This window comes from Aulonocara stuartgranti (assembly GCF_965226115.1).
Source record: "Aulonocara stuartgranti genome assembly, chromosome: 7".
Lineage (NCBI taxonomy): Eukaryota > Metazoa > Chordata > Actinopteri > Cichliformes > Cichlidae > Aulonocara > Aulonocara stuartgranti.
The window spans coordinates 62857557-62883644 of record NC_138945.1 but is presented as its reverse complement, the minus strand read 5'-3'; the positions used below and the strand labels follow the sequence as shown (position 1 = coordinate 62883644).

General features: G+C 40.1%; 1 protein-coding gene across 1 annotated transcript in view; it reads left to right on the top strand.

The window, feature by feature from the left end:
• LOC309711600 (uncharacterized protein) overlaps nt 1–24334 on the top strand; it is a gene marked incomplete at its 3' end in the record, with an annotated part of 31251 nt that extends 6917 nt beyond the window's left edge. Inside the window, exons 2-4 of the mRNA XM_082542006.1 lie at nt 18612–22241; nt 22396–22453; nt 24315–24334. Of these exons, the coding sequence (XP_082398132.1) occupies nt 20112–22241; nt 22396–22453; nt 24315–24334 (2208 nt within the window). The 5' untranslated portion in view covers nt 18612–20111. The remainder of the gene's footprint in view (nt 1–18611; nt 22242–22395; nt 22454–24314) is intronic.
• Nucleotides 24335–26088: the final 1754 nt, after the last annotated feature.

The following is a 26088-nucleotide window of genomic DNA, read 5'->3' as shown; positions in this document are numbered from 1 at the left end:
AAGTAAAAAAGCCCGAGGAAACCAAGAACTGAGAACTAAACACTGGAGGGCCAGTCTACCAATGTGGCTAGTACCAAACTGGTAGAATGATTGATGGATTAAAGGTTTGAGGGATTAAAGGTTACATGGTGATGTGATGATGACAGCCAGGCTGATGCAATCTGGAGGATTTGTGCAGTGAGTCATGATAAATTCTCTATACAAGTTGGACACGGGTGGTATGTAGATGGATGTAGCCTTTGGACGTGAAAACTTGAGCCAGTGTGTGATTGTATAAACTTTTCATTCATTTTAATAGCCAGCAGGGGGAAACGCTTATGGTTGAAGAAGAATAATGATTGTGTAGAAGTCTAAATGACGATGGTACTCACCTAATTTATGGCCTTGTAGTAGGGCCGTTCGATATAACGATATAACGATATATATCGGATGACGATATAAAAACGTCTATCGTTTCATTTTACGCTATCGTTTGTTTCATGGTGTCGCAAAATAAACTCCTTACGGCAATATTTTTTTCATTATTTTGATGGTCACTGTAGTGGCTATATTAATTTCTTAAAGTTCTCTCTTTCTCTTACATTTAATATAACCACACTACAGACAGACAAGCGTTTGTTTTTATGCGTTGTCGTTAGCAACAACGATGGTAAAACCGCTTGTTCCACATAAACTTTTCACAATAAAGCTCAACATCCTATTGAGACTTTAGACGATAGATGTCTTAATATCGGGATATGAGATTTTGGTCATATCGCACAGCCTTACCTTGTAGTGTCCTTGGTTTCTTCAACAGATCCCCTCTCTTTCAACACATGTTGTTTCTTAAAAATAATACTTTGAAGGTCAAAAGGTTGAGCTCTAGGTCACCAAACCAGTGGGTAAAATGGTTGTTACATCCATCTTTGATATGTCTATGCCAGAGACAAATACAACCACAAACAAACAAGGAAAAGAGAAAACGGGTAACACAAAAAAAGGAAACGGACAGAAATGTGGGAAAACAGTTTTGACCAGTCATTCAAATTTCAGTGATTTAAAGCTTTCAGCCAATGTCAAACCAGCCTTGAGGTACAACATTTTAACTTGTTTGTCATTTTAAACCCTTTAAATGGCAGTTATCACAGTCTTAAGACCTCTGATCTGGAGTTTCTTTTCTGGCATTGTTTAATGCTGTTAGATGCCTGAAGGTCAATCAGACAAGTTGGAGATGAAGAAATAGAAATCACCTTTTCTGAAACTACTGAATTATATTAATATTCCGTGAGAAAAGACAGTCTGGATGACCATATATGCTTATCTTTCGTTTTCTTCTGCATACCAGGTATTTGCACAATCAATTTATTTTGGCATCTCCAGAAAGATTACTTCTATGTGAATAGTCTCATAATATTTTTATGATACCAAGTTTTTAATGGGATGACAACATTTAAAAATGTTTGTTTTTTTTAAATCTCACCTTTTACAATAATTCCTCCTTTAGATGAAGATTATTTCACTAAACATGTCTGCATGGATTCCAGTTCTTGTACTTCGCTGTATATCTCTGTATTAAAATGAACACTAGTGGACATCAGCTCACATGAAGAAGAAATCTTTAGTTTTGCCCTGCTGCAAGGGGAAAGCTAGATAATACATGTCTGTAAGGTCATTAGCTCCCAAGAATTGCTGAGGTCACATGTGAGTCATTGACCCACCCACCCATGATGTGAATCGTTAGGGTCACAGGTGCAGTAGGGTGTTTGTCTGGAGGGAATGTCAGGACTGGTTTGCAAGTGGGAGGCAATTGGTTTTGTAGACCACCTCCTCTGTTTAAATGTTGCTCCCACTTGATGTAGATGGCTTCTATCATTGCTGTTTAAGGGTATTGTTGTCCTCAAATAAATGCTGTATCTGTCTAACTGTTTAGATACACACTACAAGGGATATTAGATAGCTCTCTATCTGTATGAACACATTTACATACAATGACTTTCAGACATTCATAAAGGAATACTACAGAATAGTGGAAGCTGGGAAAATAGCATGAAAATGGTTCAATTGCTGGGAAATAGCAAAGAACTACATTTTAAAGCTGATATATTGAAAGCCTCAATGGTTGTAGGACTAATAATTCCAGTTTCAGTGGGATGTTATGTTTGTTTTTTTGTTTTTTAAAAAGAGAAGAAAAGAACATAAGGTAATTTAAGGAAATAGGGACAAATGAAATTACTGTAGATTTTCTTTTGTACCAGTTAACTTGTGGATTATGATTCCCTTATAAAGGGTGAATTTCTACCATTAGCTAAAGTCCACTAATCTCTGAAGTAGTGTGATGGAAACCACTGCACCCTGGGGAGTATAACCACAGGTCTGTGTTCAGCACTGGTTTCTCTGATGACCTGAAGAAATGGCCTACAATTGACCTCAGAGCTAACCACAAGGCTAATTAACCAGTGTTTCTCTCCAGGGCTTACCAGTCAGCAAATCTGGTCAGGAGACCCTGCAGTCAAGCTGAGACGTAGTTCTCATTCAGTATTCCATCACAAAAGCAGTCTTTATATAACAGGTGGGTTATATTTGTTTGCTGATACACTAGAAAGAGTTGATTTATATTCTTATGAGCTGACTGTTTAATGACAGGCCACACAGTAAAATACACCAGTAATTAAAAGCATGGCTTTAAACATTTTTTTTCAAAGATGCTTATGACTAAGCATGGTCATACTGTGACTTTCAGATGTTAGATGACTAAACCAAACCTCAGCAGATTGAATTACAGTATGTTTTAAAGTTAGACTGCAGATATGTCAAATATATTACTCATAAATCTGTGATATAACTAAGAAAAGCATTCGATTTCAAGTTATTTTGGGGTTTATAGTGTTGCTAACCCACAACACAAATTAGCCAGTGGCTTAATGAGGAAACAAAAATAAAACAAGAAGAAGAACAGATAGATAACTGCAATAGATAACTACCTGTGCGATTTATGTGCTGGTGTCTTTATCAGAATTTAAAACATTGAGCAATCAATAGAGGTTTGATGCTGTTTTATTTATTAATTACTTAATCTATTCATTTGGCTGAAAAACTCTGAGGATGGAGATTAAAATCCAGAAATACCTCTGTAATTCTATGGACATTAGAAAGAAGGGATAATCCACAGAATGAATTGAGAACCACAACTTTGTGTTCAGTATAAGTCACTCACCATGGTGCAGGTTATAGACAGATCACAACTGGAAGGTTGTATTCAAAGGCTATTTTCACACATGAATTTCAGAAAATGTTGTGAAAATCCAAAGTGTTTCTTTCTTTCCCATTGAACACTAGAGGATATAGCCTACTTCAGATTTCTCTTATATTCCATTTTGTTGAGCTGAGAGGTCTGGCCAGGTAAAGCTATGAGGCAGAATGCTGGACAATCACTTGTGGACTGTGAATTGACCAGACAATTACCTGTGCTATTCTCACACAGGAAGAATCAAACATCACGAGGGCTTCGCACTATTTTTGGCAGAGTAAAGTCAGATATTTCTGTGTTTGACATTTGTGTTCTCTGGCGGGTAATGCCTTGAAAAGTTCACTGCTGCAGTGGATGTGTGATAATGGCTTAAGTGTGATTAGCTCACCCATACTGTATTATATATGTATTTTATATGTATGTGTTGAAGAAAAGAACAAAAGCTTTGTATCATAAGGTTTGAATTTGAATCTCACCAAACACATGGTAAACTTAGAGAGAATAGAAAGTGGATAATACAGGTACAGTTTAACCCATATTAAAAATCATCTATATTATTGAAGTCAGTGAGACAGCTGCTTTTGTTGATGCTGACTTTAATATGAAATATGTTACAGAACATAACACTGGACAAATATGGAAGAAAATATTTTACCCAATATGTGAACAAATTACCTATTTGTGTATATAATATATAAACAAGAGAGCAAAGTTGGGGAAAACCAGAGGCAGCTTTTGTCCTCCTAATAAGACATTTGTATCTTTCAAAACATGATAAACTTATTGACAATGAAGTGCTTTTTTAATCAGCTTTTTTATTGTATCAGGAAAGAAGTCCTGCAAATACCGTAAATAAGCAACATCTTTATTTCTCTGTTAACATGTTTTGCTGTCCAGTGTTGGCTTCTTTTGACCTGTTTTTTTTTTTTACACTTAATATTTTTTTATGCTCAAGGTTCCTGTGATACAGAGAGGGAGATATCCTTGGAAATATTCTGCATCAAAAATAAATAGACAATTATACAATGCCTGGGCCACATTACAGCCTGCACTCTAACACGGCCTGCTCTCGTAAAGAGATACATATAACCGATGCATCATGGCATGAGCAAACCTATGTTGTCCAAACAAATCACAAAACCAAATAAAAGGATGACCAAAAGTCCCATGCGCCTACCCATCCACCCATGTGGAAAGCATAATATGGATCAAAAACATATTTTCTTCATTCAAGTTCCAGCCTGAACATCAGCTATTTTTCATATTCCAGACCCACATTTTTCACAGTGAGGAGGAAAGACATGGTTTGAATGTTTAAGTTGCAACACACAGAGATATGTCTGTAATAGTGTATATACACTTATCTTGTACACACAGTTTAATAAAAACATGCATTAAAAAATGTCAAATTAGGGAATTAGTCATTCAGAGCTGTCTTCTACAGGTTGTGAGAAGGAGATAGCTTAACTTGGCCTCAATATTTTGTTTTATTTTCTTGTTTTCCTTTATGTTGCCAAATTATAGGCTCGAGAGTGTTTTATATTGTGTCTCAGTACAGTTTCTGGTCAACTGTCAGCTTAAAAAATAGTGAAATTTTACATAAAGACCACAATGTACTATTGCACCAGTGTTACGATCTAATTAAATTATCCCATTAGCATCCCATTTTCTTTTTTAATTACGTTTCATTCTGCCTTCCATTTTAATATTAAATACTAAAAATGATTCAAACAGTTTTTAAAGCAAAGTGAAGTATTTTCAGAATAAGCTTTCAGGGACTATAAAAAACATTTTAACACTTGATCATAGAAATTATTTTACATAAGCCTGCAGTTCTACACTTCACATGAGAAATCCGTACTGTTGTGCAGAGGGTTGTGACAATAAACTGAACTAAATTCTGCTCTGAATTAATTTGACCTCTTCATCAACTGCGCTGGTAAAAGTCAGTCTTAGGCTATGTGAAATACATATAGTAAAAATGCTAACATTTTGTCACTAGTTAATCGAAATTCCTGAAAATAACTGTAATATTTCAAAGACTTTTAACTTCATACAAAGTGCTATTGCCATTTTTGCTTGTAGATTAATGACTTTGTCTACAGTGTTTCTGGGGTTTTTCTTGTCCAGTCAGAGAAATCCATTCTGTTTTGGGCTTGAACAATTGCATTAAAGCCAGGCTTACTGTCTGATGTGAAACTGACTTAAAATCCTCTGCCAGTAGTAAATCAACTGTGCAAAAAAAAACAAACAACTGTCATTTTTTACTCTTGGCCCAATGAAATTTATCACTTTAGTTACAACATCAACAACACAGGGTTGACTTACACATCCTGGTGTTTAATCCATAGCTACTGGGACATGCCCACCTGGAGAGGAAAACAGTACTCCGGTCCTTTGCCCTCCAGCCATCCTTTGAACGTCTTTGAGTTTAAAAGCAACTATGCGAATGTTGTATAGCTGCTGTGCTATTGGATGCACCAATCTACATTTATTTACAGGTGCCAGAAGAGGGTAGAGTATGGCACCAATATGTGAGGGGTCAACATCTCTGTCTAAATAAATAAATAAATCTGGCTAAATTCCCCGATGATTAAACATGCAACCATTTTGCTGGTAATACCTTAAATGAGTAAAGAAAATCGATAGCCTATTTATGCAAAATAATTCATAATTTTATTGGGTGGTTATATTGGTTGGGTCTGATTATTGGGGGGGGGGGGGGGGGGGGGGGGGGTGTCATAACCCCCCTAACCCCCTGGAAATTACGCCTCTGATCGCACCAATCTCTGCTTCTCCACAGCAACCCAGGCTGTCAGTAGCAGCTCATTCAGTTAGGAATGATTTACCTGACACTGGAAAAATACTCAGTGAACTTTACTTTTATGATACAACATTAATGTGACAAATCAACACTGTCAGACATTTTTACATATACTCTACACTGTAAATGTACTCGCTTTGAAAGCTTTTATCCTGGCAACAGTGGAAGGTCAGCATAAGCAGTATAAGCTCTACAAGATATACAGAAATGTCACTGAACTGGAGCTTTTCGACAGATGTGACCACTTTAAGGGATTTAAATAAATCAGCTGGGGTGGAATATGGATCACAAGTCCCCAAAATTTGTAGTTTCTCTTCATATCTTCAGTTTTCCTCCATGGACAGATGATCAAAGTAGTTTTGACTCAAGACTATGAAGCAGTATTAGGGCCACACTCATAGAAAAAAAACACCCCTTTTGTTCTGCAGTACTACCAACTGTCCACTGTTGGCCGTCATGATGGAATAATGTTTTGAACAGCAGTGTAGCAAGTCAGTCAAGTGACTGAAACTATAGATACAATGCAAAACTACCAATTTGGACAGGCATTGGTTATAATACATGCCAATTTATCCCATTTAAACCCCAACCTATGTAAGCATGTAATTACTTGTGTCACAAACATCACAGCTATTGCAGAGAGCAAAGGACAGAAAGTTAAAGTTGTCTAAAACGTTTTTCAAGTGAGGCTTCACATTTACTAAATAAAGTAACTGAGTAAAATGTATTTACATAGCAGTTACAACAATTAAAACACAATGTTAATAGAGAACCATTTTAAAACAAAAAAATAAATAAATAAAACATAAATAACAATAAAATGTCAACAGAAATCCTGATCAATGATTAATGTTTTTAACTGTTTTTTAAAAGACTCCACGTAGACTTAGTGCTACAGACAAAAAGACTCTGTACCCCAACTGTAGACTTCAGATTTCCTGCAATGTCCTCGATCCATCTTCTTAAAATTTTGCCTGGAAATGGTCACATTTTCATTTGCTACTTCTTTTTTAATGCCTATTTTGGCAGAGACCACCAAACAGTCTTTGATGAATTCTGCATCAGAGAATGGCTTACTGTGTTTAGTGATTTTGTGGGAAATCATAAAACTTCTTGTGCATTCCTGGATATGTAAAGCGTGCCTTTGTTGTTTTTGCAGTTCTGCTAGCAAAGGTTCAGATGTCTATTCCTGTTCTGCATCAGTCAAGTTCTTGTATTTCCCTGCATGTTCAGTCTCCTAATGGTGATTCAAATTGTAATCGGTAATCACAGCAATCTGCTCCCCACAGTCTAAGCACACAGTTTTTTTTAACCTCTGACTTCACTACATTAATACTTAGAAGTCCTGTTAACTTGTCTTGTTAACTTTGCATTCTGCATCGGATATCTTTTGGGGCCAGCAAGCTCACACACACACACACACACACGAACATATATGTATATATTAGGGGTGCAACGATACACAAAATTCATGGTTCGGTTCGGTTCGATACTTTGGTGTCACGGTTTGATATTTTTTCGATACAAAATAAAATGTTCATGCCTTTTTAATTTGTCATTTATTAAAATTATAAATATATATTTTAACTCAAAAGTACAGTTTTTAAATTTAACCCTAACCCTTGTGCGTGTTTTTTATTTTGACAGCGAATGCGCACCTGCGGACCACTTATGTGCACCCCTGGTTATTTAGCTCATCATATCGCAGCCACAGAAATTATTTTGTCCATGAAACCATAAAGCTGCACTTTCTTTTTGCCTTATAGTCTGATTTGTCATAACTTTTCCGTTTTGCGGTAAGCTTTTCTTTGGCTGTCACTTCTTCACCCTGACCTGTCTTATTTGGCTCAGCAGAACTGAAATATAAATCCTGCTGCTTTTACACACGCACTCACATAACTAAGTTACTAATTTAAAGTAACTTACCCAACACTGCTTATATTATATCTCTTATAATTATTTAGAAAACACTATTAATTAAAAAAAAGCAAAACACGCATTAACATGACAAGATTTCCACTTTAACTCACTAGTCAGTCGGAGCCTTAGTGATACAAACAGACATCAGGTAAACTCACTTATTTTTTGAGAACTTGACAACGATAATGTAAATCCAAGGAGAAGAGTACAAAACTGTCACAGTGCTTGCAATTTTCCCTTTATAAGCAATATAAAGCTGCAGTGAGTCTCTTAGTAATAGTATGATTGCTGAGCCAACAGAATAGAAGGTGTACCCGTAAAGGTGGTGAGGCAATTAAAAGGTCACAAATACAATTTAGGTTTGTGGCATTCTGGAAAATTGTGGACATTATTGTTCCTCTTTGCTAGCATTCTTATGTCAGTTTGTTTGACAAATATATTCATCCTCTTTAAAATGTGTTCCCTGGGCCTTTGTATCCATGGTGTAAGTAGGCCTTTTGGACTTTATTAGATTTTTCCAAGACTGAAATCTCAAAGACCCTAAAAAATTCTTATCTATGTTGAAAATTTTACTAAAGCTAGAGCTCCAGTCTCAAATTATTTTCTTCATCTTTTAATCAACAGATTTACAAAAAGTCAAATTTTAGACTGAATCATATGAAATGTTTTCTGATGATATATGCAATTTTTTGTTCATGTTAAAATAGTTTAGCTGTAGCACAGGAGATGAAGAATTGCTGCACGTTTACTCACATGTTACACTGTGCTTGTACTGAATATTGGGAACATAAAAACTACATTTTCTCAAATGGATAGATACACATGCTAATGAAGTGGTCAAATTGATCATTCTTTTTGGCCAGTGAGGCTATTCCCCTGGGACTCCTTTCACCTGTTCTTTCCTTTAGGGGTTTCTGTTGAATTCTGACAGTGAGGAAAAGTATATGGTTGACTTCATCTGTTAAAGCAACCCGTGGAAAGAAACCCTGGGAGGCTAGCTTGACCCTTTCCAACTGCAAATTGAATATATTTTTTCTTGTTTGTTTTTTACCTAAAGCCATTGTGCCTCTCTAATGTCTTGATGTTTAAGGGAAATCGCATGTCAGCCAAAGACAAGGGATACAAAATACCCAGAACATTGATAAGAATGACTAGTAGCATCTGTCAGTAAAAGATAAGATCATCTCATTTTCAACAAATACCCCAACAGCTAATGACTCAACTGAAGGGTGATTTTTTCCACCTAATTTATTCAAAGTTTAAGCTGTTGGGAGTTGTATTGAGTTACTATAGAACAAATCTGCATAATTAAAAGGCATGAGGTTTGTAATTAACAGCATTAGAATATCTATATTCCTACATATTCCCCCATCTTTGAAGTGACCCTGAAATTCTTCTTGAATGATGTATATTTACTGCTTTAAGAGAGATCCACAGAGTTAGAAAGTTGTTTCACGGTTGATGGTTGCCTGTGGGCTGCATAGTTCTAGTGAAGCTTTTTTTGCTTTTTGAAGTGTGGTGCTTATGTGAGAGATGAAAAATTCATGAAAATAATTGACTGTAAGATTCCTGTCTCATACAACGTCTAGTGTGAAATGTAGAGCAAAGTTTTCACATCATCTGCCCAACTAGTCTTGTGTCCTGCCTTATCGCTGTCCCGGTTTAATATGCGAAATATATGAAATTATGGATGAACCTTGGAGACAGAGAAGTATGAGAAGATGATATTGCAAATTATATTAAAATTATATTAACATTCTAAGCGATCTATCTATCCCAATCAGACAGAGACATAAAACCATCTGGAATCAAAGACAAGTTTGCTCACTATTTTGTTTTGTAATTGTTCATTATTTTGAGCATGATACAATTTGTTGAATTCATTTATCACCTTAAGAGTTATTTTTTAATTTGGACTTGAAACATATTTCACATGGCGGCTTAATAATAATAATAATAATAATAATAATAATAATGAGAAGAAGAAGAAGAAGAAGAAGAAGAAGAAGAAGAACTAGAACTCACACAGAGAACAAACACTCTCGTGTCAAGGACCATCAGTGGTAATTATAGTTGTTTCTCTGGCTCATATGATACAAACTGATAGATTTAGGTCTATAAGTTTTTTGATACTTTTTGTATTTCTGCCTATGTACACCACCAAAGTGGATGATAAATTAATCTATCAAGGTGTGACTGAAGAGCAGCTTTTCAACTTTAAATCTAGGAGCTTAAGAAAAAGTATTAGATTAACTGTTTAGGAATTAAAACCCCACATGAATAATTCCCCATTTTCAGAGGCTCAAAAGTAATTGTACATTTGATTAAGAAGCAGTTAAAATTGGAGTTGATTCTAAATGTTGAACTTGGTAGCTATTCACTTGAATTCTCAATGTGAGGTCCAAAGAGATGTTCATACAACCGAAGGAGGCCGTCATTAGGCCAAAAAGCCAAAATAAACATTGCAGAAAAGCAGAAATGCAATGGCCAGCTCAGCAACACCAACATGCTTAGCAGACCAGACCAGCTGAACTCTGCAATGTACATGGGTTGACTCAGCCAAATGCTGTAAAACTGATTAAACAGTGCTTCACAGTGCAAATGGTTAATGACTCAAAATATCCCGTAAAAGGTGGCACAAGACTTTCTCACAACAAATATATTGTTCAATGGAGAAATAATTCACCTGATCTCAATCCAGCAGAGCATGCTCATCAGTTGCTGAAGACAAAACAAACAAACAACAACTGAAGAGGACCGGAATAAAGGCTTCTCAGAGGATCTCAAATTCAAATTCAAAATTCAAATTCAAATTTTATTTGTCACGTACACAGTCATACACAGTACGATATGCATTGAAATGCTTAGACAACTGCTCATGACCTAAAGAAAAAAAAAAGGAAAAGGCTATGAATAAGATAGGAAATAAATATGAAAAATTAAAAAGTGTAAATTTAACTGGGATAAGATAAAATATATAAATTAAAGTTGAAAATAAAATAACTGTACAACAAAATACACAATACACAGTATAGAACTATATAAGAATGTATGAAGAAATATAAATAAATAAATATATATATACACACAATAACAGCAGCTGTACAAATATTAACTGGAAATGAAGAATATAGTGACCAGTGTTGTGCAATCCACATTATGTCTTGTGCAGTGCAAATATGCTTAAAGTGGTTTAAGTGATGAAGTGAAAACAATGTCCAGAATGTCCAGTGTGTGTGTGTAAGAACTAAAAGTGTGGGTCAATACTGTGTGGTGGTGTGATTGAGAGGGAGGAAATACAGCATTTGGTGACATCCATGCTTTGTAGACTTAAGGCAGTCAAATGTGAGCAGTGAGCAAATGAGTTTTATTCAAATAATGCAAGCAATGCTTATATTCTAAATGATATTACTTTATACAATTAATTTAGAGCCTCTAAAAAAATGTGGTTTTAATTCTTAGACCTTTAAGGCAACACTTGCTGTTAAACCCTTTGAATTAAAGCTGAGAGTCTGCACTTCAATTACATATTCATATAAAATCACTTGTGGTGTTGCGCAGAGGCACAATTATTACATTTTAATGTTGTACAAATACCTGAACCTAGCTGTATCCTTGAAACCTAGTTATGATCACCAAAAAACAAACATGCATGTCACTTTCTTCGACATTTACAGGACCGTGCATCATGAATTCATCCAGGCCAAACAGTCAATGCTGAACTTTACTGTAATCTTTGAGCTTCAGAGGTTAAGCATACAGCAAACCTGCTTAAGCCATGTGTTGTACATCTTGAATTTTTAAGGATTCAAAGGACTTTGCTTAACAACTATATTTTTGGAGTTGTGTTCTAGAGCTTTATTAAAAGTGGCGCTGCTTCTGTAAAGCTTTACCAACAACTTGGACCCAGATGTGACACAAATACTAGAAAGATGCTTTCAAAGGTTTATTGCATCCAACCCTTACTCCAACACAGGGGTGACAGCAAGTTTAGAAATACCGATTAATCTGCTGTAACTTGCATGTATTTGAACTGTGGGAGGAAACCAGAGTATCTGGAGTAACCCAGGAGGTTAAACAAACCTCAAAGGTTTATTGCAAATACTGAAATAAAATCTGCCACCAAATTTCAAATAATTAGCATCAGATCAACCAGTTTTTTGTCCAAGAGCTAATATAGTATCAGTGGATACCCCATGATCCAAAAAGATTCAGAAAAAGGTGTGGACAAAGAGGTCTGAAGAGAGTGTTGTTGACTCTACAGTCTTGACATTTTATATCACCTTCCCTCACGCAAGCTGTTGGGTTCCCTGAAGGCTAAGGAGTATCTCATTAAGTTTTCCCAAGAGGCTACCATAAGGAAAGATCGCTTTTTAAGTAGAGTCAGTGTTTTTCGTGTAGATGAGAGAGATGTTTTTAAGAATTTATTTCAAAACAGAAAACCAAATGTGTAATATTACTGGTAGGACTAAGAGATGTACTTCTGGAGACTGAAGATGGGCAGTGAGCAATATTTTGTGGGTAGAACAAAATTACAGACTGGATTGTTGGCTGAAAAGATGTAGTCTGAGCAGACAAAGAGTGCAGTGAGTATGGCGGAAAGATGAACACTGCGGCTAAATGACTTGGTCAGAAGCACAACTCAGAACGTGGCAGGCAGATGATGAAATGACAATTGAGCAGGCAGGCAGTCAGATGAAGATGAATCTGAAGTGCGGTGATAGATAACATTGAAAGAAGGAAGAGAGCAAAGAACTAACCTTGGAACTAATTTGGTGGAAGGCTGAGAGGGAGCCCAGGGTTGATAAACAGCTGAGGGTGGTGAGTGGATAACGTAGACGTTGCAAGACCTCCAGAGGGAGAAAGTGGCCACACCCAGGAACACTCACTCACTCACAGAAACAGAAGACAACACAGATTTATTACAGCACAAAGACAACTTGACAACATCTCTGATTACTGTATACATTAAAAACATGATTGGACACATGGTTCAGTATACTTGCTTATACCTGCATCCATTTCTTTCCGCGTATCTTATCTCGCAGGGGGGCTGGGGTCTATCCCAGCTTCCATAGGGTAAGCGGCATGGTACACCCTGAACAGGTTGCCGATCTGACACACAGTACAGACAGATAACCATTAGCACTCACATTCACCAATATGGGCAATTTAGAATCACCACTTAACTTGACCCCACTAATTGCATGTCTTTGAACTGTGGGAGGAACCCGGAGGGCTTGGGGAGAACCCATGCAAAGAAGGTGAGAACCTGCAAACTCCGCACAGAAAGGCCCTGGCCATAATGGTGGAGTTGAGCTCAGGACCCTTCTTGCAGTGATGCAACATTGCTAACCACTGCACCACTGCCCTTGTTGTTTATACACATTTAAATAAAAATTGGGCGTAATTACACATTGATTGTGGAAATTGTTTTTGCACAGTAGTCAGAGGTAGACAGTAGACATCCATTATGCCTCAGATACTTCCAGATAAACAAAGATACTTCCATGCACTACAGTGGATACTTCCAATTATTTCTATTTTTCATGTACTGAAACCCTTTCATATCTCACACAGATAGACAATAGTGATGTGTCGGTCGCGAACGATATGGCTCTTAGAGCCGAATCTTTGAAGTGAACGACGCGAGCTGTTGTTTTTTTTTTTTTCCCCCCTTTCTCTCACCCTCTCTCTCGCACTTTTTTTCGCTTCACTCCGCATGTGAGCCTTGTGCTTGCGCTGAGCAGAGGGGGGAGGGGCAGTAGTTACACTCGCAGTAGCACAGGAACAGAGCGGAGGGAAATAGAGCCAGGGACAACAACAAGGAACAATATCGTCACTATCACCATCATCATCGTTAGAAAGGTATAGAAGTCATCTACAATTATTTTCAGTTGCGGATGATAAAGGATTAAGAAAGTTTATTCATGCAGTGAATCCTATGTATGCAATTCCAAGCAGGAAAACACTCTCCCAAAAAATCATCCCAGGTCTATATGACATCTTCTTTTTGTTTTGCATATTTTCATTTAAATTTTATTGTGTTGTGGTTTGCAGTGTTTTGTGTTGTTTCGGAGTTTGTACATGTTTTGGAGTTTGTACTTGTTTTGTAGTTTCTACGTGTTTGTCTCTAGGGGCCACTGTAAATATACTTTTATTTATTCACTCCACATAAAATGTAATGAATAAATTATAAATACAAAAACCAACTACTCAAATTTCAACTTTTAACTATTAAAAATTTTCAGCTTTTTCCTTTTAAACAAATTTAAACTGAAACAACACAAAACACTGCAAACCACAACACACTAAAATATAAATTAAAATATGCAAAATAAAAGGAAGCTGCACGTTCTCTGTGATATAAGTCTGGGATGATTTCCTGCTTGGAATTGCATACATAGGATTCACTGCACAGATAAACTTTCTGAATCCTTTATCACTCGCAACTGAAAATATTGTGGATGATTACTATACCTTTCTAATGTGACGATGTTGTCTCTTGTTGTTGTCCCTGGCTCTCTTTCTCCCTCTGCTTTGTCTCTAGGGACCACCGCATATATTTATATATAAATATATGAATATATAAACATATATAAATAAAACCACGTCTTTTTTACATTAGTAATTCCTTTTTTGCATAATTTTATATTGTTGTTGATAATAAATTAATTAAAGCAACAAAACAACCTGAAGAGCCGGTTGGGAGCCAAAAGAGCCGGTTCTCTAAAAAGAGCCGGAATTCCCATCACTAATAGACAACTTCTGCATTTCATATAATTGTTTGTATAACTTAGTTGCCCACTCAGTTTCTATAGAACATAACAATGATAAGCCATAGGCTTCTGATTTCAGGTTTTTCTTATAACATAAGAAATTTTATGTATCCCATATTTTTTTAAATCTCTTATTAAAGAGCCAGAAATTATAATTATTTAATTCAGGGTAATGGTAGTTGGTATATACATGGTATGGTATTAAAATATATATTCATAATTCAGCTTTCTTTTAAATAAGTTTAAAGTTTTTTTTTTAATTTGTAATACTGAAAACATATCTCTATATATTTGTGCTTCATTTCTGCCCTTTTATCAAGTAAGCTTTACAAATTCCACTTTTGCTTTGATTCTCTTTGATTTAGTGCTGGCATGACCACTGCTTCACTCTCATTTAACTTTTCTGGCACACCAGTGGTGCTATTGGCTTTGTACTCACCCACCAATTTAGTACACATATAAAAGCTCAACATTCAGAGGAATATCTTGTGTCCTGACTATCCTTAAAAAATGATGACATTCACTGACAACAACAAGTAATAGTATTTGCAAACATGTACCCAGATTAGAAAGATATTCTGAATTTTGAGCTTTTTATCTTGACCAATAATAATTTGTCCAAATTATAATTGACGAGCGTGTATGACCGTTTACTCTATAAACCATACAACATTAACACTAAAGAAAAAATAAAGAAAGAATAAAAATGTTCCAAATTAGATCCTTGAGCAATTCAACAATTACACATTAAACTAAATGCTTCCTGTCCAATATAGACACTGTGTATAATTTGCTTTAAAGTATCTTATTTTCCCGTTATGGCTAGGGTAATTTAGTTTCTACCTGCATGCAGCATTTCAAAGAGAAATTATAGCTATGGACTATTTCGTAATTATTGCTTGTAAATGGCTTTAGGTGTGCCATTTTTGATAAAGGCATTGGAGGTAATGGTGGACTTTGAATATAAAACCAGAATAAGACATTTGGTTAAACATTTTTTTTAGACTAGCAATTTATGACTACTTCTGTTTTTGTCTGGAATTGTGTATTTGTTTTTTTGTTTATAATCACTAAGTTTACAGGATTTTTAAGTCCACGAAAATGTTAGTTACAATGGATGAACAACAGGTATGACTGATTTGCACTCATAGCACACCTACCTACTTATAATGTATAAATATAAATTCAATTGCAGGGACGCTAATCAAACTCCCACATGAAGAAGGAATAATGTTTTTCTGATATTTATTCTGTGTTGTTAGACAGACAGGGATAATTGGCCACCTCATGCTATTTACCCACAAACAAACCTCCAGGTTCATTATGACATCTATAAAGAGAAACTTCACAATTATAATTTACAACTGAGGAGTGCAAGGAGGTCCTACTTCTCTGACATCATCACTAAAAACAGTCATAATGCTCGGGTCTTATTTTCTACAGTTGACAGGCTACAAACCCTCCTGTGTCAGTGGCAGCTGAACTTCATTCGACCATGGCCTGCAATGACTTTGCCAAATTCTTCACAGAAAAAATCCAAAAGATTAGACAAGCAATTGGTACATCAACAGCAGATCCAGAATACTGTATGTACTGTGTCCACCGAAAAACTGTTTAAACACAATCAAACAGTTTCACCCTATTAAGAGAAAAGACCTGGAGGACATCTTAGGTCAACTGAACTCCTCCTCTTGCTGTTTAGATGTTCTGCCAACAAGTTCTTTCAAAAAGGTCTCAAAGACTTTAGAGTCAGACCTGTTACAGATCGTCAACTTTTCTTTAATATCAGGCGTGTTTCCAGAACCACTAAAAACTGCTGTAATAAAACCTATACTGAAAAAGGACAATCTTGACAAGACACAAATGAACAACTACAGGCTTGATTACTGTAACAGCATCTTTACAGGTCTACCTAAAAAAATCAGACAGACAACTACAGCTCATTCAGAACTCTGCTGCTCGAGTCCTCACTAAGACCAGAAAAGTGGACCACATCAGTCCAGCTCTGAGGTCTTTACACTGGCTGCCTGTCCGTCAGAGGATAGACTTTAAAGTTCTGATGCTGGTCTATAAAGCTCTGAATGGTTTAGGACCAAAATACATCAGTGACCTCCTGACCCAATATGAACCTTCCAGATCCCTCAGGTCATCTGGATCCGGTCTTTTATCACTTCCCAGAGTCAGAACCACACACGGAGAAGCTACATTCAGCTTTTATCCTCCTTATATCTGGAACAAACTCCCAGAAAGCCTGAGATCAGCTGAAACACTCCAAGTTGAAGACTCACCTGTTCTCAGCTGCATTTAAATAAAGCACCAAATCCGCACTTAAGCTTAAATTTCAAAACTTACATTTTAACTGCCGATTTTATCTGTTTTGATTTTTGATTTTATATACTGTTTTGTTTGTTGTTTGTTTGTTTGTTAGTTAGTTAGTTAGTTAGTTTGCTTGTTTTAATCAATTTTAAATCATACTTTTTATTTGTTTTTGTTTCTAATGTCTCTGTAAAGCACTTTGAATCACCTTGTTGTTGAATTGTGCTATACAAATAAACTTGCCTTGCCTTGCCTTACACTCCCTTAAGGCAGTCTTATCTGCATGGTTTAGCACACCAGCTGATACCTTCGGCCAATGCTAGCAAAGCAAAGCAGCTTACTCATGTGCCTTGTCGTTAGCATCCCAGCTAGCGAAGATGCCATTGTTTCTTCACACCAGAGGAAGCAGAGACTCCGGGACTTGACGCTGCATTTGTAGCAACAAAATCTCAAGAAAGGACGCACACCAGGGCTGCTCATGTTGCCTCAACCTGGAACATGCCCAACTCACAATCAAAGCCGCCAGTTCATGTGTGACTGGTTCAATGTGAATTGTCAACGACAACGGCTAGCACACCAAGATAGCCTGCTGGGAACAGACTCCTTCTCGCTCACACCTCTTCCATGTCCTGAAGAAGAATAACATAGACCAGAAGCTGCTGCTGGCCTTCTACCACTCCTCATTGGATAGCACGTTCTCCTACTGCCGGGTGTTTGGTACGCAGGGGCCAGAACAGGATGGCTGCGCAGAGGATGATTAACACCACCCTAAAAAAATCATTGACTGCCAGCCCTGGAGGCCATCACCAGGTCCTCCTGTCTCTGGAAATCCAGGGCCATCACAGGTGACCCCTTACACCCTGCCCACCACCTGTTTGAGCTTCTGCCCTCTGGTCGGTGCCTCAGGTCAATCAGGTCCCACACTTCTAGACTCACAAACAGCTTCTTCCCCTGGGCAATTTGTATTGTCAACAAACATTATCCTGCCACACCCCTCCCCTGCCCACCGATCTCACCAATCTGAGCCATGGTCTGAATAACCCCTGTCACTCATTCCATTCACACACAGATTCTTTTTAGAAGTCTTTTCTTTGCACTTCTTCCAAGCACTTTGCAATTTTTTCTCTAATGTGTGCCTTTTTCTTATTTTTTATATATATTTTTCTTGTTTTGTATATCTCTTTCTTGATTGTATATATTTTTCTTCTTTACTATTTATTCCTGCTGTCTACTGCTTATAATTTATTCCAGCACAGTTGGTCTGGAACACCCACAATTTCGGTGTGAGTGTTCTATTCTATTTTCCACACAGCCCCTGCGCCTTGGCCTCGCCCATTTTGGGTGGAGTCTGCCTCAGGCGCCAGCTCAGCGTCATCTGCAAGCCATCAGTACCCATCAGAGGTCTTGCATTTAAGGCCAGCACGGATTTCTACTCTTTGCCAGATCATATGCTACTCTTGGTGGTAAATCAGCCTTCATGTGTGAACTTCAGTCTGTTTTTCTAAATGTTAATGTTTTGTCTCCCTGTGCTGCATTCTCCACTTAGACTCCTACAACTGTGCCATCTTGCCGCCTTTACAACCTATCATGGCCTGAGAGGGAGGCTATGAAAAAGTACTGGCGGCAGGCATCATTCGTCCATCCTGCCCCGCCCCACCAGTAGGTGTGGGATTCTTCTTTGTAGCAATAAGGAATAAGATTGTTTCCATGCATTGATTAGCGTTGCATGAATGAAATTACAGTAAAAAATAAACACCCTCTACCGCTCATTAATTTTGCTTTTAAAACACTTAAGGGGGCTACCATTTTCACCAAACCGTTATGTCTTATGATATACCTTTCTGCATGCAGAAACATTGAAATTATAAAAAGGTTTGGTTAAAACAAACTGTGGCATAATACTGAGCACCACAGTGTTAATCCGGTGCCTTTCATTATCTTTTTTTTTTTTTTTTTTTGCATTATGTTCTCTTACCTTCTGATTGAATAACACTAGAAACTGTAATTTATGACTATACAACGTCCTCATGCACTGAGACACACAAAATCATGGATCTCAACACAGAGATGGTGCAACAGAGAGATATTACCATATATCAGACTGTTAAATCACTGCATTGTTGCATTGATGGCTAATGGCTTCTGAAAAGACAGAGAGAATAGCTTCATATCACAGAGAAGACAGACATCAATGACCTAATCTTACTTTTCTTTTGCTTTCTTTTGCTGCTAGTTTTTTCTATGACTTGGTTAGCTTTAGGTACCAAACCTATTTTGTTAGGATTAATTTGATGTTGGTTTGTTGAAATACATGCAGCATTAACAGCATTAACCCTGCACAGAACAAAATGGTACTTAACGGGACCCAGTACTTTTAAATGTAATGTTAAAGTCTCCTGGTCAATCATCCTTATTACGTGGGTTCATAAAGTTCGGCTGTGTCATGGTCCTGGGCCGTGTTGGCCCAGTATTCTTAGTTCTCTTGTATTTTTGTATTCAGTTCCCCGTTTAGGTTCTGTTTCCTGAGTTGCCCTGTTATGTTGTTCCCTGTGTGCTTTCCCTTTGTGACTCTCACCCCCTGTGTGCCCCTCTATGTATTCATGAGCCCTTGTCCCCTTTCGTGTTTTATTCCATGTTTTCCCCAGCCTGTTATGTCTGTGTTCTCCCCGTGCTCTCTCCTCCTGTCTGAACCTCTGTGTACTTCCTGTTTGACTCTGCCCGTCTCCCGTCAGTGTTATGTTCACCCCGCCCTCTCTCGTTATGGTTATCTGTGTCAGCTGTGTTCCCCGTGTGTTCCCACTTTCCTCGTTAACCCTCTGTGTATTTCTGTCTGCGTCTTCCTCTGTTCGGCGTCGCGTTCTCCCTCATGTTGTGTGTTACTCTCCCCGTGGTTCCTGGTACATCTCATGTTTAGTTTTTCCAGTTTAGTTCAGTACTGTTTTGTGTTTCACCTTTAAGCCAGCATTAAAACTGTGATCTTTAAGTTTATCCCCGTGTCTGTGAGTCTGCATCTTGGGTCCTTCTCCTGCCTGCCACACAACGAATCATGACAGAAGAACGCGACCCCGAACTGGACCCAGCAGCTCACAACCCCTCCGCGGACCTCCAGGAAGACTTGGTCTACACGGTGGAATACCACTGTGAGGAATGGGCGACGCTGCCTAGAGGCGAATACCGGGAGACCGTAGCCGTCCGTCTTCAGCGGATGGTGTCCGGGCTCCCGTGGCTATTCGGCGCGCTGCGCCCCCACATCCGGGACTTTCTTGTGTCCGCCGTGGGCATCCGCCCGGGGCAGCTGTCCCAGAAAGAACCGGAAACGGTCAGGATCGGGACCATGGGGCTCACCACCGTTACGCCGCCTGTTCGCTTCTCATCGGCTTCTACATCTTCGCCACCGCCTGTCTACACTACGTGGCGCACGGAGATGCCAGAGGCCAGCGACTTCGGTGAAGAGGAGCGGCAGCAGGTGTTACGGGCGTATCGGGAGGACGAGCTCCGTTGGAAGCCCTGGCTTATCACCGAGGAGGAGCTCTCGTCAGCTGTCCCACCACAGACCGACCACCCACCCTCGTCGCCGCGATCGGGCTACTCGTCTCCTGCTTCCTGCCTGGCACGGATGTGGTCTGAGGGCGAGGAGCCGGTCGCCACGGAAGGCCAGGCTGAGCCCACGGCTGCCCCTAAGAGGAAACGGCGTTCCCGCCACTGTCGCGCACCGCCACGGCCCGCTCTGCCCTCCACTGAGCAACACGAGGTGGCTGTGGGGGGCGCGGATTCCGACCTCGAGGAGCGGCAGCGCGCCGTATGCGCGCAACTGGAGGAAGAGCTACGAGAGGAGCCATGGCTCGCTCCCCCCTACGATGAGGTTTTCCGCGGGACACGGCTAGCCCTTGGGGGCCCCCGGAGTTGCCTGGGACTCCCGCCTGCCACTCCGCTTACTACCGCCTCCTCAGCCGCTGCGACGCCTCAGGAGCCTCCATCTCCCACGTCTACAGGGCCCACGGCCAAAAGAAAACGGCGTTCGCGTCGCCACCGCATCGCCCGACGCTCGGAGGTGAGTGAAACTGTCCAGTCGCTCCAAGTTACCTCTGAGCGGAAGGCATGTGAGGAGGCTACGGACTTAGCCGGTGAGGTGGCTAGCAATGAGCCATTCACCGAGCCGCAGGCCAGAGACAGTTCCGCTCCCGCTTCACTCAACCCGGCAGGGACCACAGACTTGATTCACAGACTGACAAGGTTTCCCACTGCCTTTGGTTTTAATAATGGTAGGGAGGTGTTTCCTTTGGTGTCTCTTTCCGTGTCTGCAGTTCCAACTAAATCTGAGTTGCCTGTGGTTTCTCTCTTCCCTCCTGAGCCGGCCCTGCTCCTCCATCGGTCACTGAATGAAGGCAACGAAAGCATAGCTAGTGCTCCGGTGTGCCCAGCTACACTTGCTTTTCACGAACCAGAGACTGTGAACACTGGTCATGAACCCCTAGCATGTTACCAAGATGCACACATAACAGCAGATCATGGTGACCAGGACACTGTAATGTCACAACACGTCTCCTGTCTCCCCATAGGTAATAAACCAGGTGGTTCTGAACTGTTTTGCTCCAGCACCATAACCACCACTCAGGAGATGGAAGCTGGGGTCAGGCTTTATGTGACACCATTTTCTCCTGCCTCTATGAACTCGTCACTAGATAGGGTTTTGGCCCCGGACAATGTCGTAACCACCCTCTCTCAGCCTGAAGTGTCACCTGCTTCAGTTAATGGTTCACGTACCGTTTCACCTGTATCTGTCTCTCCACTCAATAGGGTTAGCACTCTGAAGCCACAGATCACTGCGGGTACGGGTTCCAACAAACACATCCATCCAACACACCACAGTCATGCTACCACGGTGCCATTGGTTAGGTCCATATCTGTGTATTTACTGTTTTTCCAGGAGTCAGCTCCTAATGATCTAAGCTTTGTTTTTGTGGATCGAGTGGTGGTTCTTGTTTTCCGTATGGTCGAACCAGCTCCTCTGAGCCGCACACTACCACCGGTTGAGTCCAACCAGCTTATGTTGACCTCTCCTAGGACTACACCGACTGGGCTAGTAACCTCTGAGCCACTTTGGACTGGTGCGGACTTTGGGAACCTAATGATTGCTGGCTCAGAACTGGTGGTCCCTACCACTGTCCACTTCATGGTTTCTTGTGTTAAGATGTTAAGCCATATAGACTGTTTTTTACCTGCTCTCTCTCTCTCTGGGTTTGTGCCTCAGCAGCCTGTGTTTCCTCAGCTCCTAGTCCAGCCAGGGGCCTTCATAACTGTTTGTCCTGCGTCTGCTGTTGGACTCCCAGGTGTGCCTATCCGGCACCCTGCGGCGACGCCACCGCTTCGCGTCACGTCAGCTGGAGGGTCCGAGGGGCCCGTTCAGCCTCCTGTCTCCGCTGGAGGGTCCGAGGGGCCCGTTCAGCCTCCTGTCTCCGCTGGAGGGTCCGAGGGGCCCGTTCAGCCTCCTGTCTCCGCTGGAGGGTCCGAGGCTCCATCAGCTCCATCAGCTCCATCAGCCTCTGCAGCTCCGCCTGGTCCAGCCTCAGCCTCTGCAGCTCCGCCTGGTCCAGCCTCAGCCTCAGCAGCCTCAGAGTCTTCGTCCTCGTCTGGCCCAGCCTCAGCCTCAGCAGCCTCAGAGTCTTCGTCCTCGTCTGGCCCAGCCTCAGAGTCTCCCGCCTCGACTGGTCCTGTGCCCACCGGGCCTCGGCCAGTACGCCTGACACTGGAGAGCCGCCGCTGCCTTACGCGCGGCCGGCCCCCTGAACTGCTCAGTCGTCTCCTTCGCCGCCGCCGCTGCCTTCCGCGCGGCCGGCCCCCTGAACTGCTCCGTCGTCTCCTTCGTCGCCGCCGTTGCCTTCCGCGCGGCCGGCCTCCGGACCAGCTCTGTCACCTGTGCCACCCGCCCGGTCGGCCCCCCGACCATGTGACCCGTGAACTTTTGTGCCGGTGGGCTCTGGGTCGGCCCCCTGAACTTTATTTGAACTATGGTCTTGTGCTCCTGTGTTTTCTGTTGTTCGTTTTTGTTTTTTGTTCCGAGCCCTCCGTCCTGGACCCCCGCAGCCCGCCCTGGGTCGTTTTCTGTTTGGTTTTTGTTTTCCTGTGTTTGGGCTGTCTGGAGCCAGCCCTTGGGGGGGGGGTGATGTCATGGTCCTGGGCCGTGTTGGCCCAGTATTCTTAGTTCTCTTGTATTTTTGTATTCAGTTCCCTGTTTAGGTTCTGTTTCCTGAGTTGCCCTGTTGTGTTGTTCCCTGTGTGCTTTCCCTTTGTGACTCTCACCCCCTGTGTGCCCCTCTATGTATTCATGAGCCCTTGTCCCCTTTCGTGTTTTATTCCATGTTTTCCCCAGCCTGTTATGTCTGTGTTCTCCCCGTGCTCTCTCCTCCTGTCTGAACCTCTGTGTACTTCCTGTTTGACTCTGCCCGTCTCCCGTCAGTGTTATGTTCACCCCGCCCTGTCTCGTTATGGTTATCTGTGTCAGCTGTGTTCCCCGTGTGTTCCCACTTTCCTCGTTAACCCTCTGTGTATTTCTGTCTGCGTCTTCCTCTGTTCGGCGTCGTGTTCTCCCTCATGTTGTGTGTTACTCTCCCCGTGGTTCCTGGTACATCTCATGTTTAGTTTTTCCAGTTTAGTTCAGTACTGTTTTGTGTTTCACCTTTAAGCCAGCATTAAAACTGTGATCTTTAAGTTTATCCCCGTGTCTGTGAGTCTGCATCTTGGGTCCTTCTCCTGCCTGCCACACAACGAATCATGACAGGCTGACCCTAAAGACCCCTAATGTATTCTCTTTGTCTTCTTAAATTTAGTTTGTTTGGAACGTGAACAGAAGATAGGCAGACACAAACTGACTTTAAGTTTATAGCTAATTCTTTTCTTTCACATCATTGAGCATCCCAAGCTGAACTCCAAATTATACAACACATTAAAAATGACATAGGCTTATTTTCTGTATCCGTATTCGTGTAAGCACACTCATAATAATTGGAACAGGAGTCCTACTTTTTTCATGAGTCCAAATGCAGCCAAACATGTTTGTTGGTTTGTTTTATATTTTATATTTGCTAAGTGAGAATCTGATCCAAAGTGTGCATGTTCAATCATTCAGTTAAGGAAATCCCAAAATGTTAAATGCTTATTCTCCTTCTCCTTTAATTTGTCTATTTTGAAGAAGAACCTCCTTTTTAAGTACACTCAACAGTATTTTTCTTTGTTCTGTGTGCTCTTCCAGAAAATGTTGACATGTGTTAAGAGGCTAATGGGTGTACCAGTCATCCAAGCAGGCACAATGCTTTATGCTTTGATGTAAACATTTGAAATGTCAACCGAGTCCATAGCTTTTTGTGAGTAAGCTCCAGCACAAATAAGACTGTCAATCCTCTTTCTTTGTGTGCATTTATTAAACTGTGAGACATGCCTCTGCCTTGTTATGAGTTTGTTTATTTTATCACTACATTACAAGCAGCCCCTGCCACAGTCTTACAGCTCTACAACTGTCCATAGTTATCCCTGTTCACTTCTTATCAAAGATCCTTGATGTGTGACACCAAACTATTCTCTTTTCCGCTAATAACCCTCCACTTTTGTCTTCATCATTCTTGCATGAAATTGGCTATTAGATGGTTCTCTGGGACAGATAGAGGTGTAATACTTTAATACAGTGGGCCCATGCTCTGTGAATATGTGCTGAGAAAATGCTGAAAATATAAATGCCCAAGTATCAAAATTCCTGACCAAGAAGATTCATGCATAAACACACACATACACACACGGAATAAAGAACTGGGAGAAGGAAACACAGACCAGTAAACAACCGTTCTGTGATGTGTCTTAAAACCCATAAAAAAGCTTCAAAACACTATAGGGACATGTTAAGTAGAGCCGTGTCTTTTGAGTTTGATTTACTTTGAAGCCATCACTTATCCTTGTGTGGTGATTACCATGGGTCTTTGCAGTCCCCAACCTCACACCAATCGTGTTAACACAATCAAATTTCTGGGCACTGTTGTAGTTGCCACGTGCCAACTACCTAATCATGAACAAAGAAAAAGACGAAGAATTATCTCTGAGAACTTGGCTGCTTGAAACCCACATACTGGGTCAATCATTGTTCATCAAAGCCTGTCTTTCTTGGCTCATCAGGAATTATAAAAGGAAAAGTTGATGAATGAAGATGAAGACTATTAAAACTAATATAGAGAATCTTAATATACCTTAGCAAAGGTACAAAAATGGCTATAAATCCCTTCTTTCAGTTGCATCAAAGCAAAATTATTATTTAGTAACATATAGACTGTGACAAAATGACATTGTTACATTCATATAAGCATTTATTTTCATTTATGTGTATGTATTTTAACAAAGTAACTTATTCCTGACATCTATTTTCATAGCAACTATGTTGCAATTTTGAATTGAATTGCAATTTTGTGGAAAAAAAACCTGAGAGGGACAATTCATAAGTAGCTGCTGAGAAAATTACTTAAAAATGTCATTCAAGTAGGTATTCAACTTCCCAAAATATAAAGAGCAATCAAAAGAATTTTCAAGGCCATCTCATTGTGCATTTTTGAATTGTTTTCAAGACTTACTATTTTTAGTTTGCTCCCTGGACTTCCTTTGCTGACAAGTACAAACATGCTACTATTAGTTTCAGGTCTTTCTTCATAGATTTTCAAGGTTTTTCTGGGTATGAATATATAAAATAACTCCAAATGAAGACTAAAGTTGATGTTATCTGGATATGTATAAAGTGTTTGCTCTTTTCTGAAATGGTGATGAGATGCTATATCATGACCTTGTTGTGGTCAAAATATGTAATTGACATTTTAGCTAACTGAGACCATGACTGTTATATATATAAACTATAAACTAGTGCTGTCAGCATTAATCTCGCTAAAATGACGCTAATGCCATAACCGCATTAACATGGCAAATCTCTGTTAGCGAGTTAACGCAGATCGCCCCTTGCGATGGCTGCTCATTAACGCACTGATGCTGTGTAA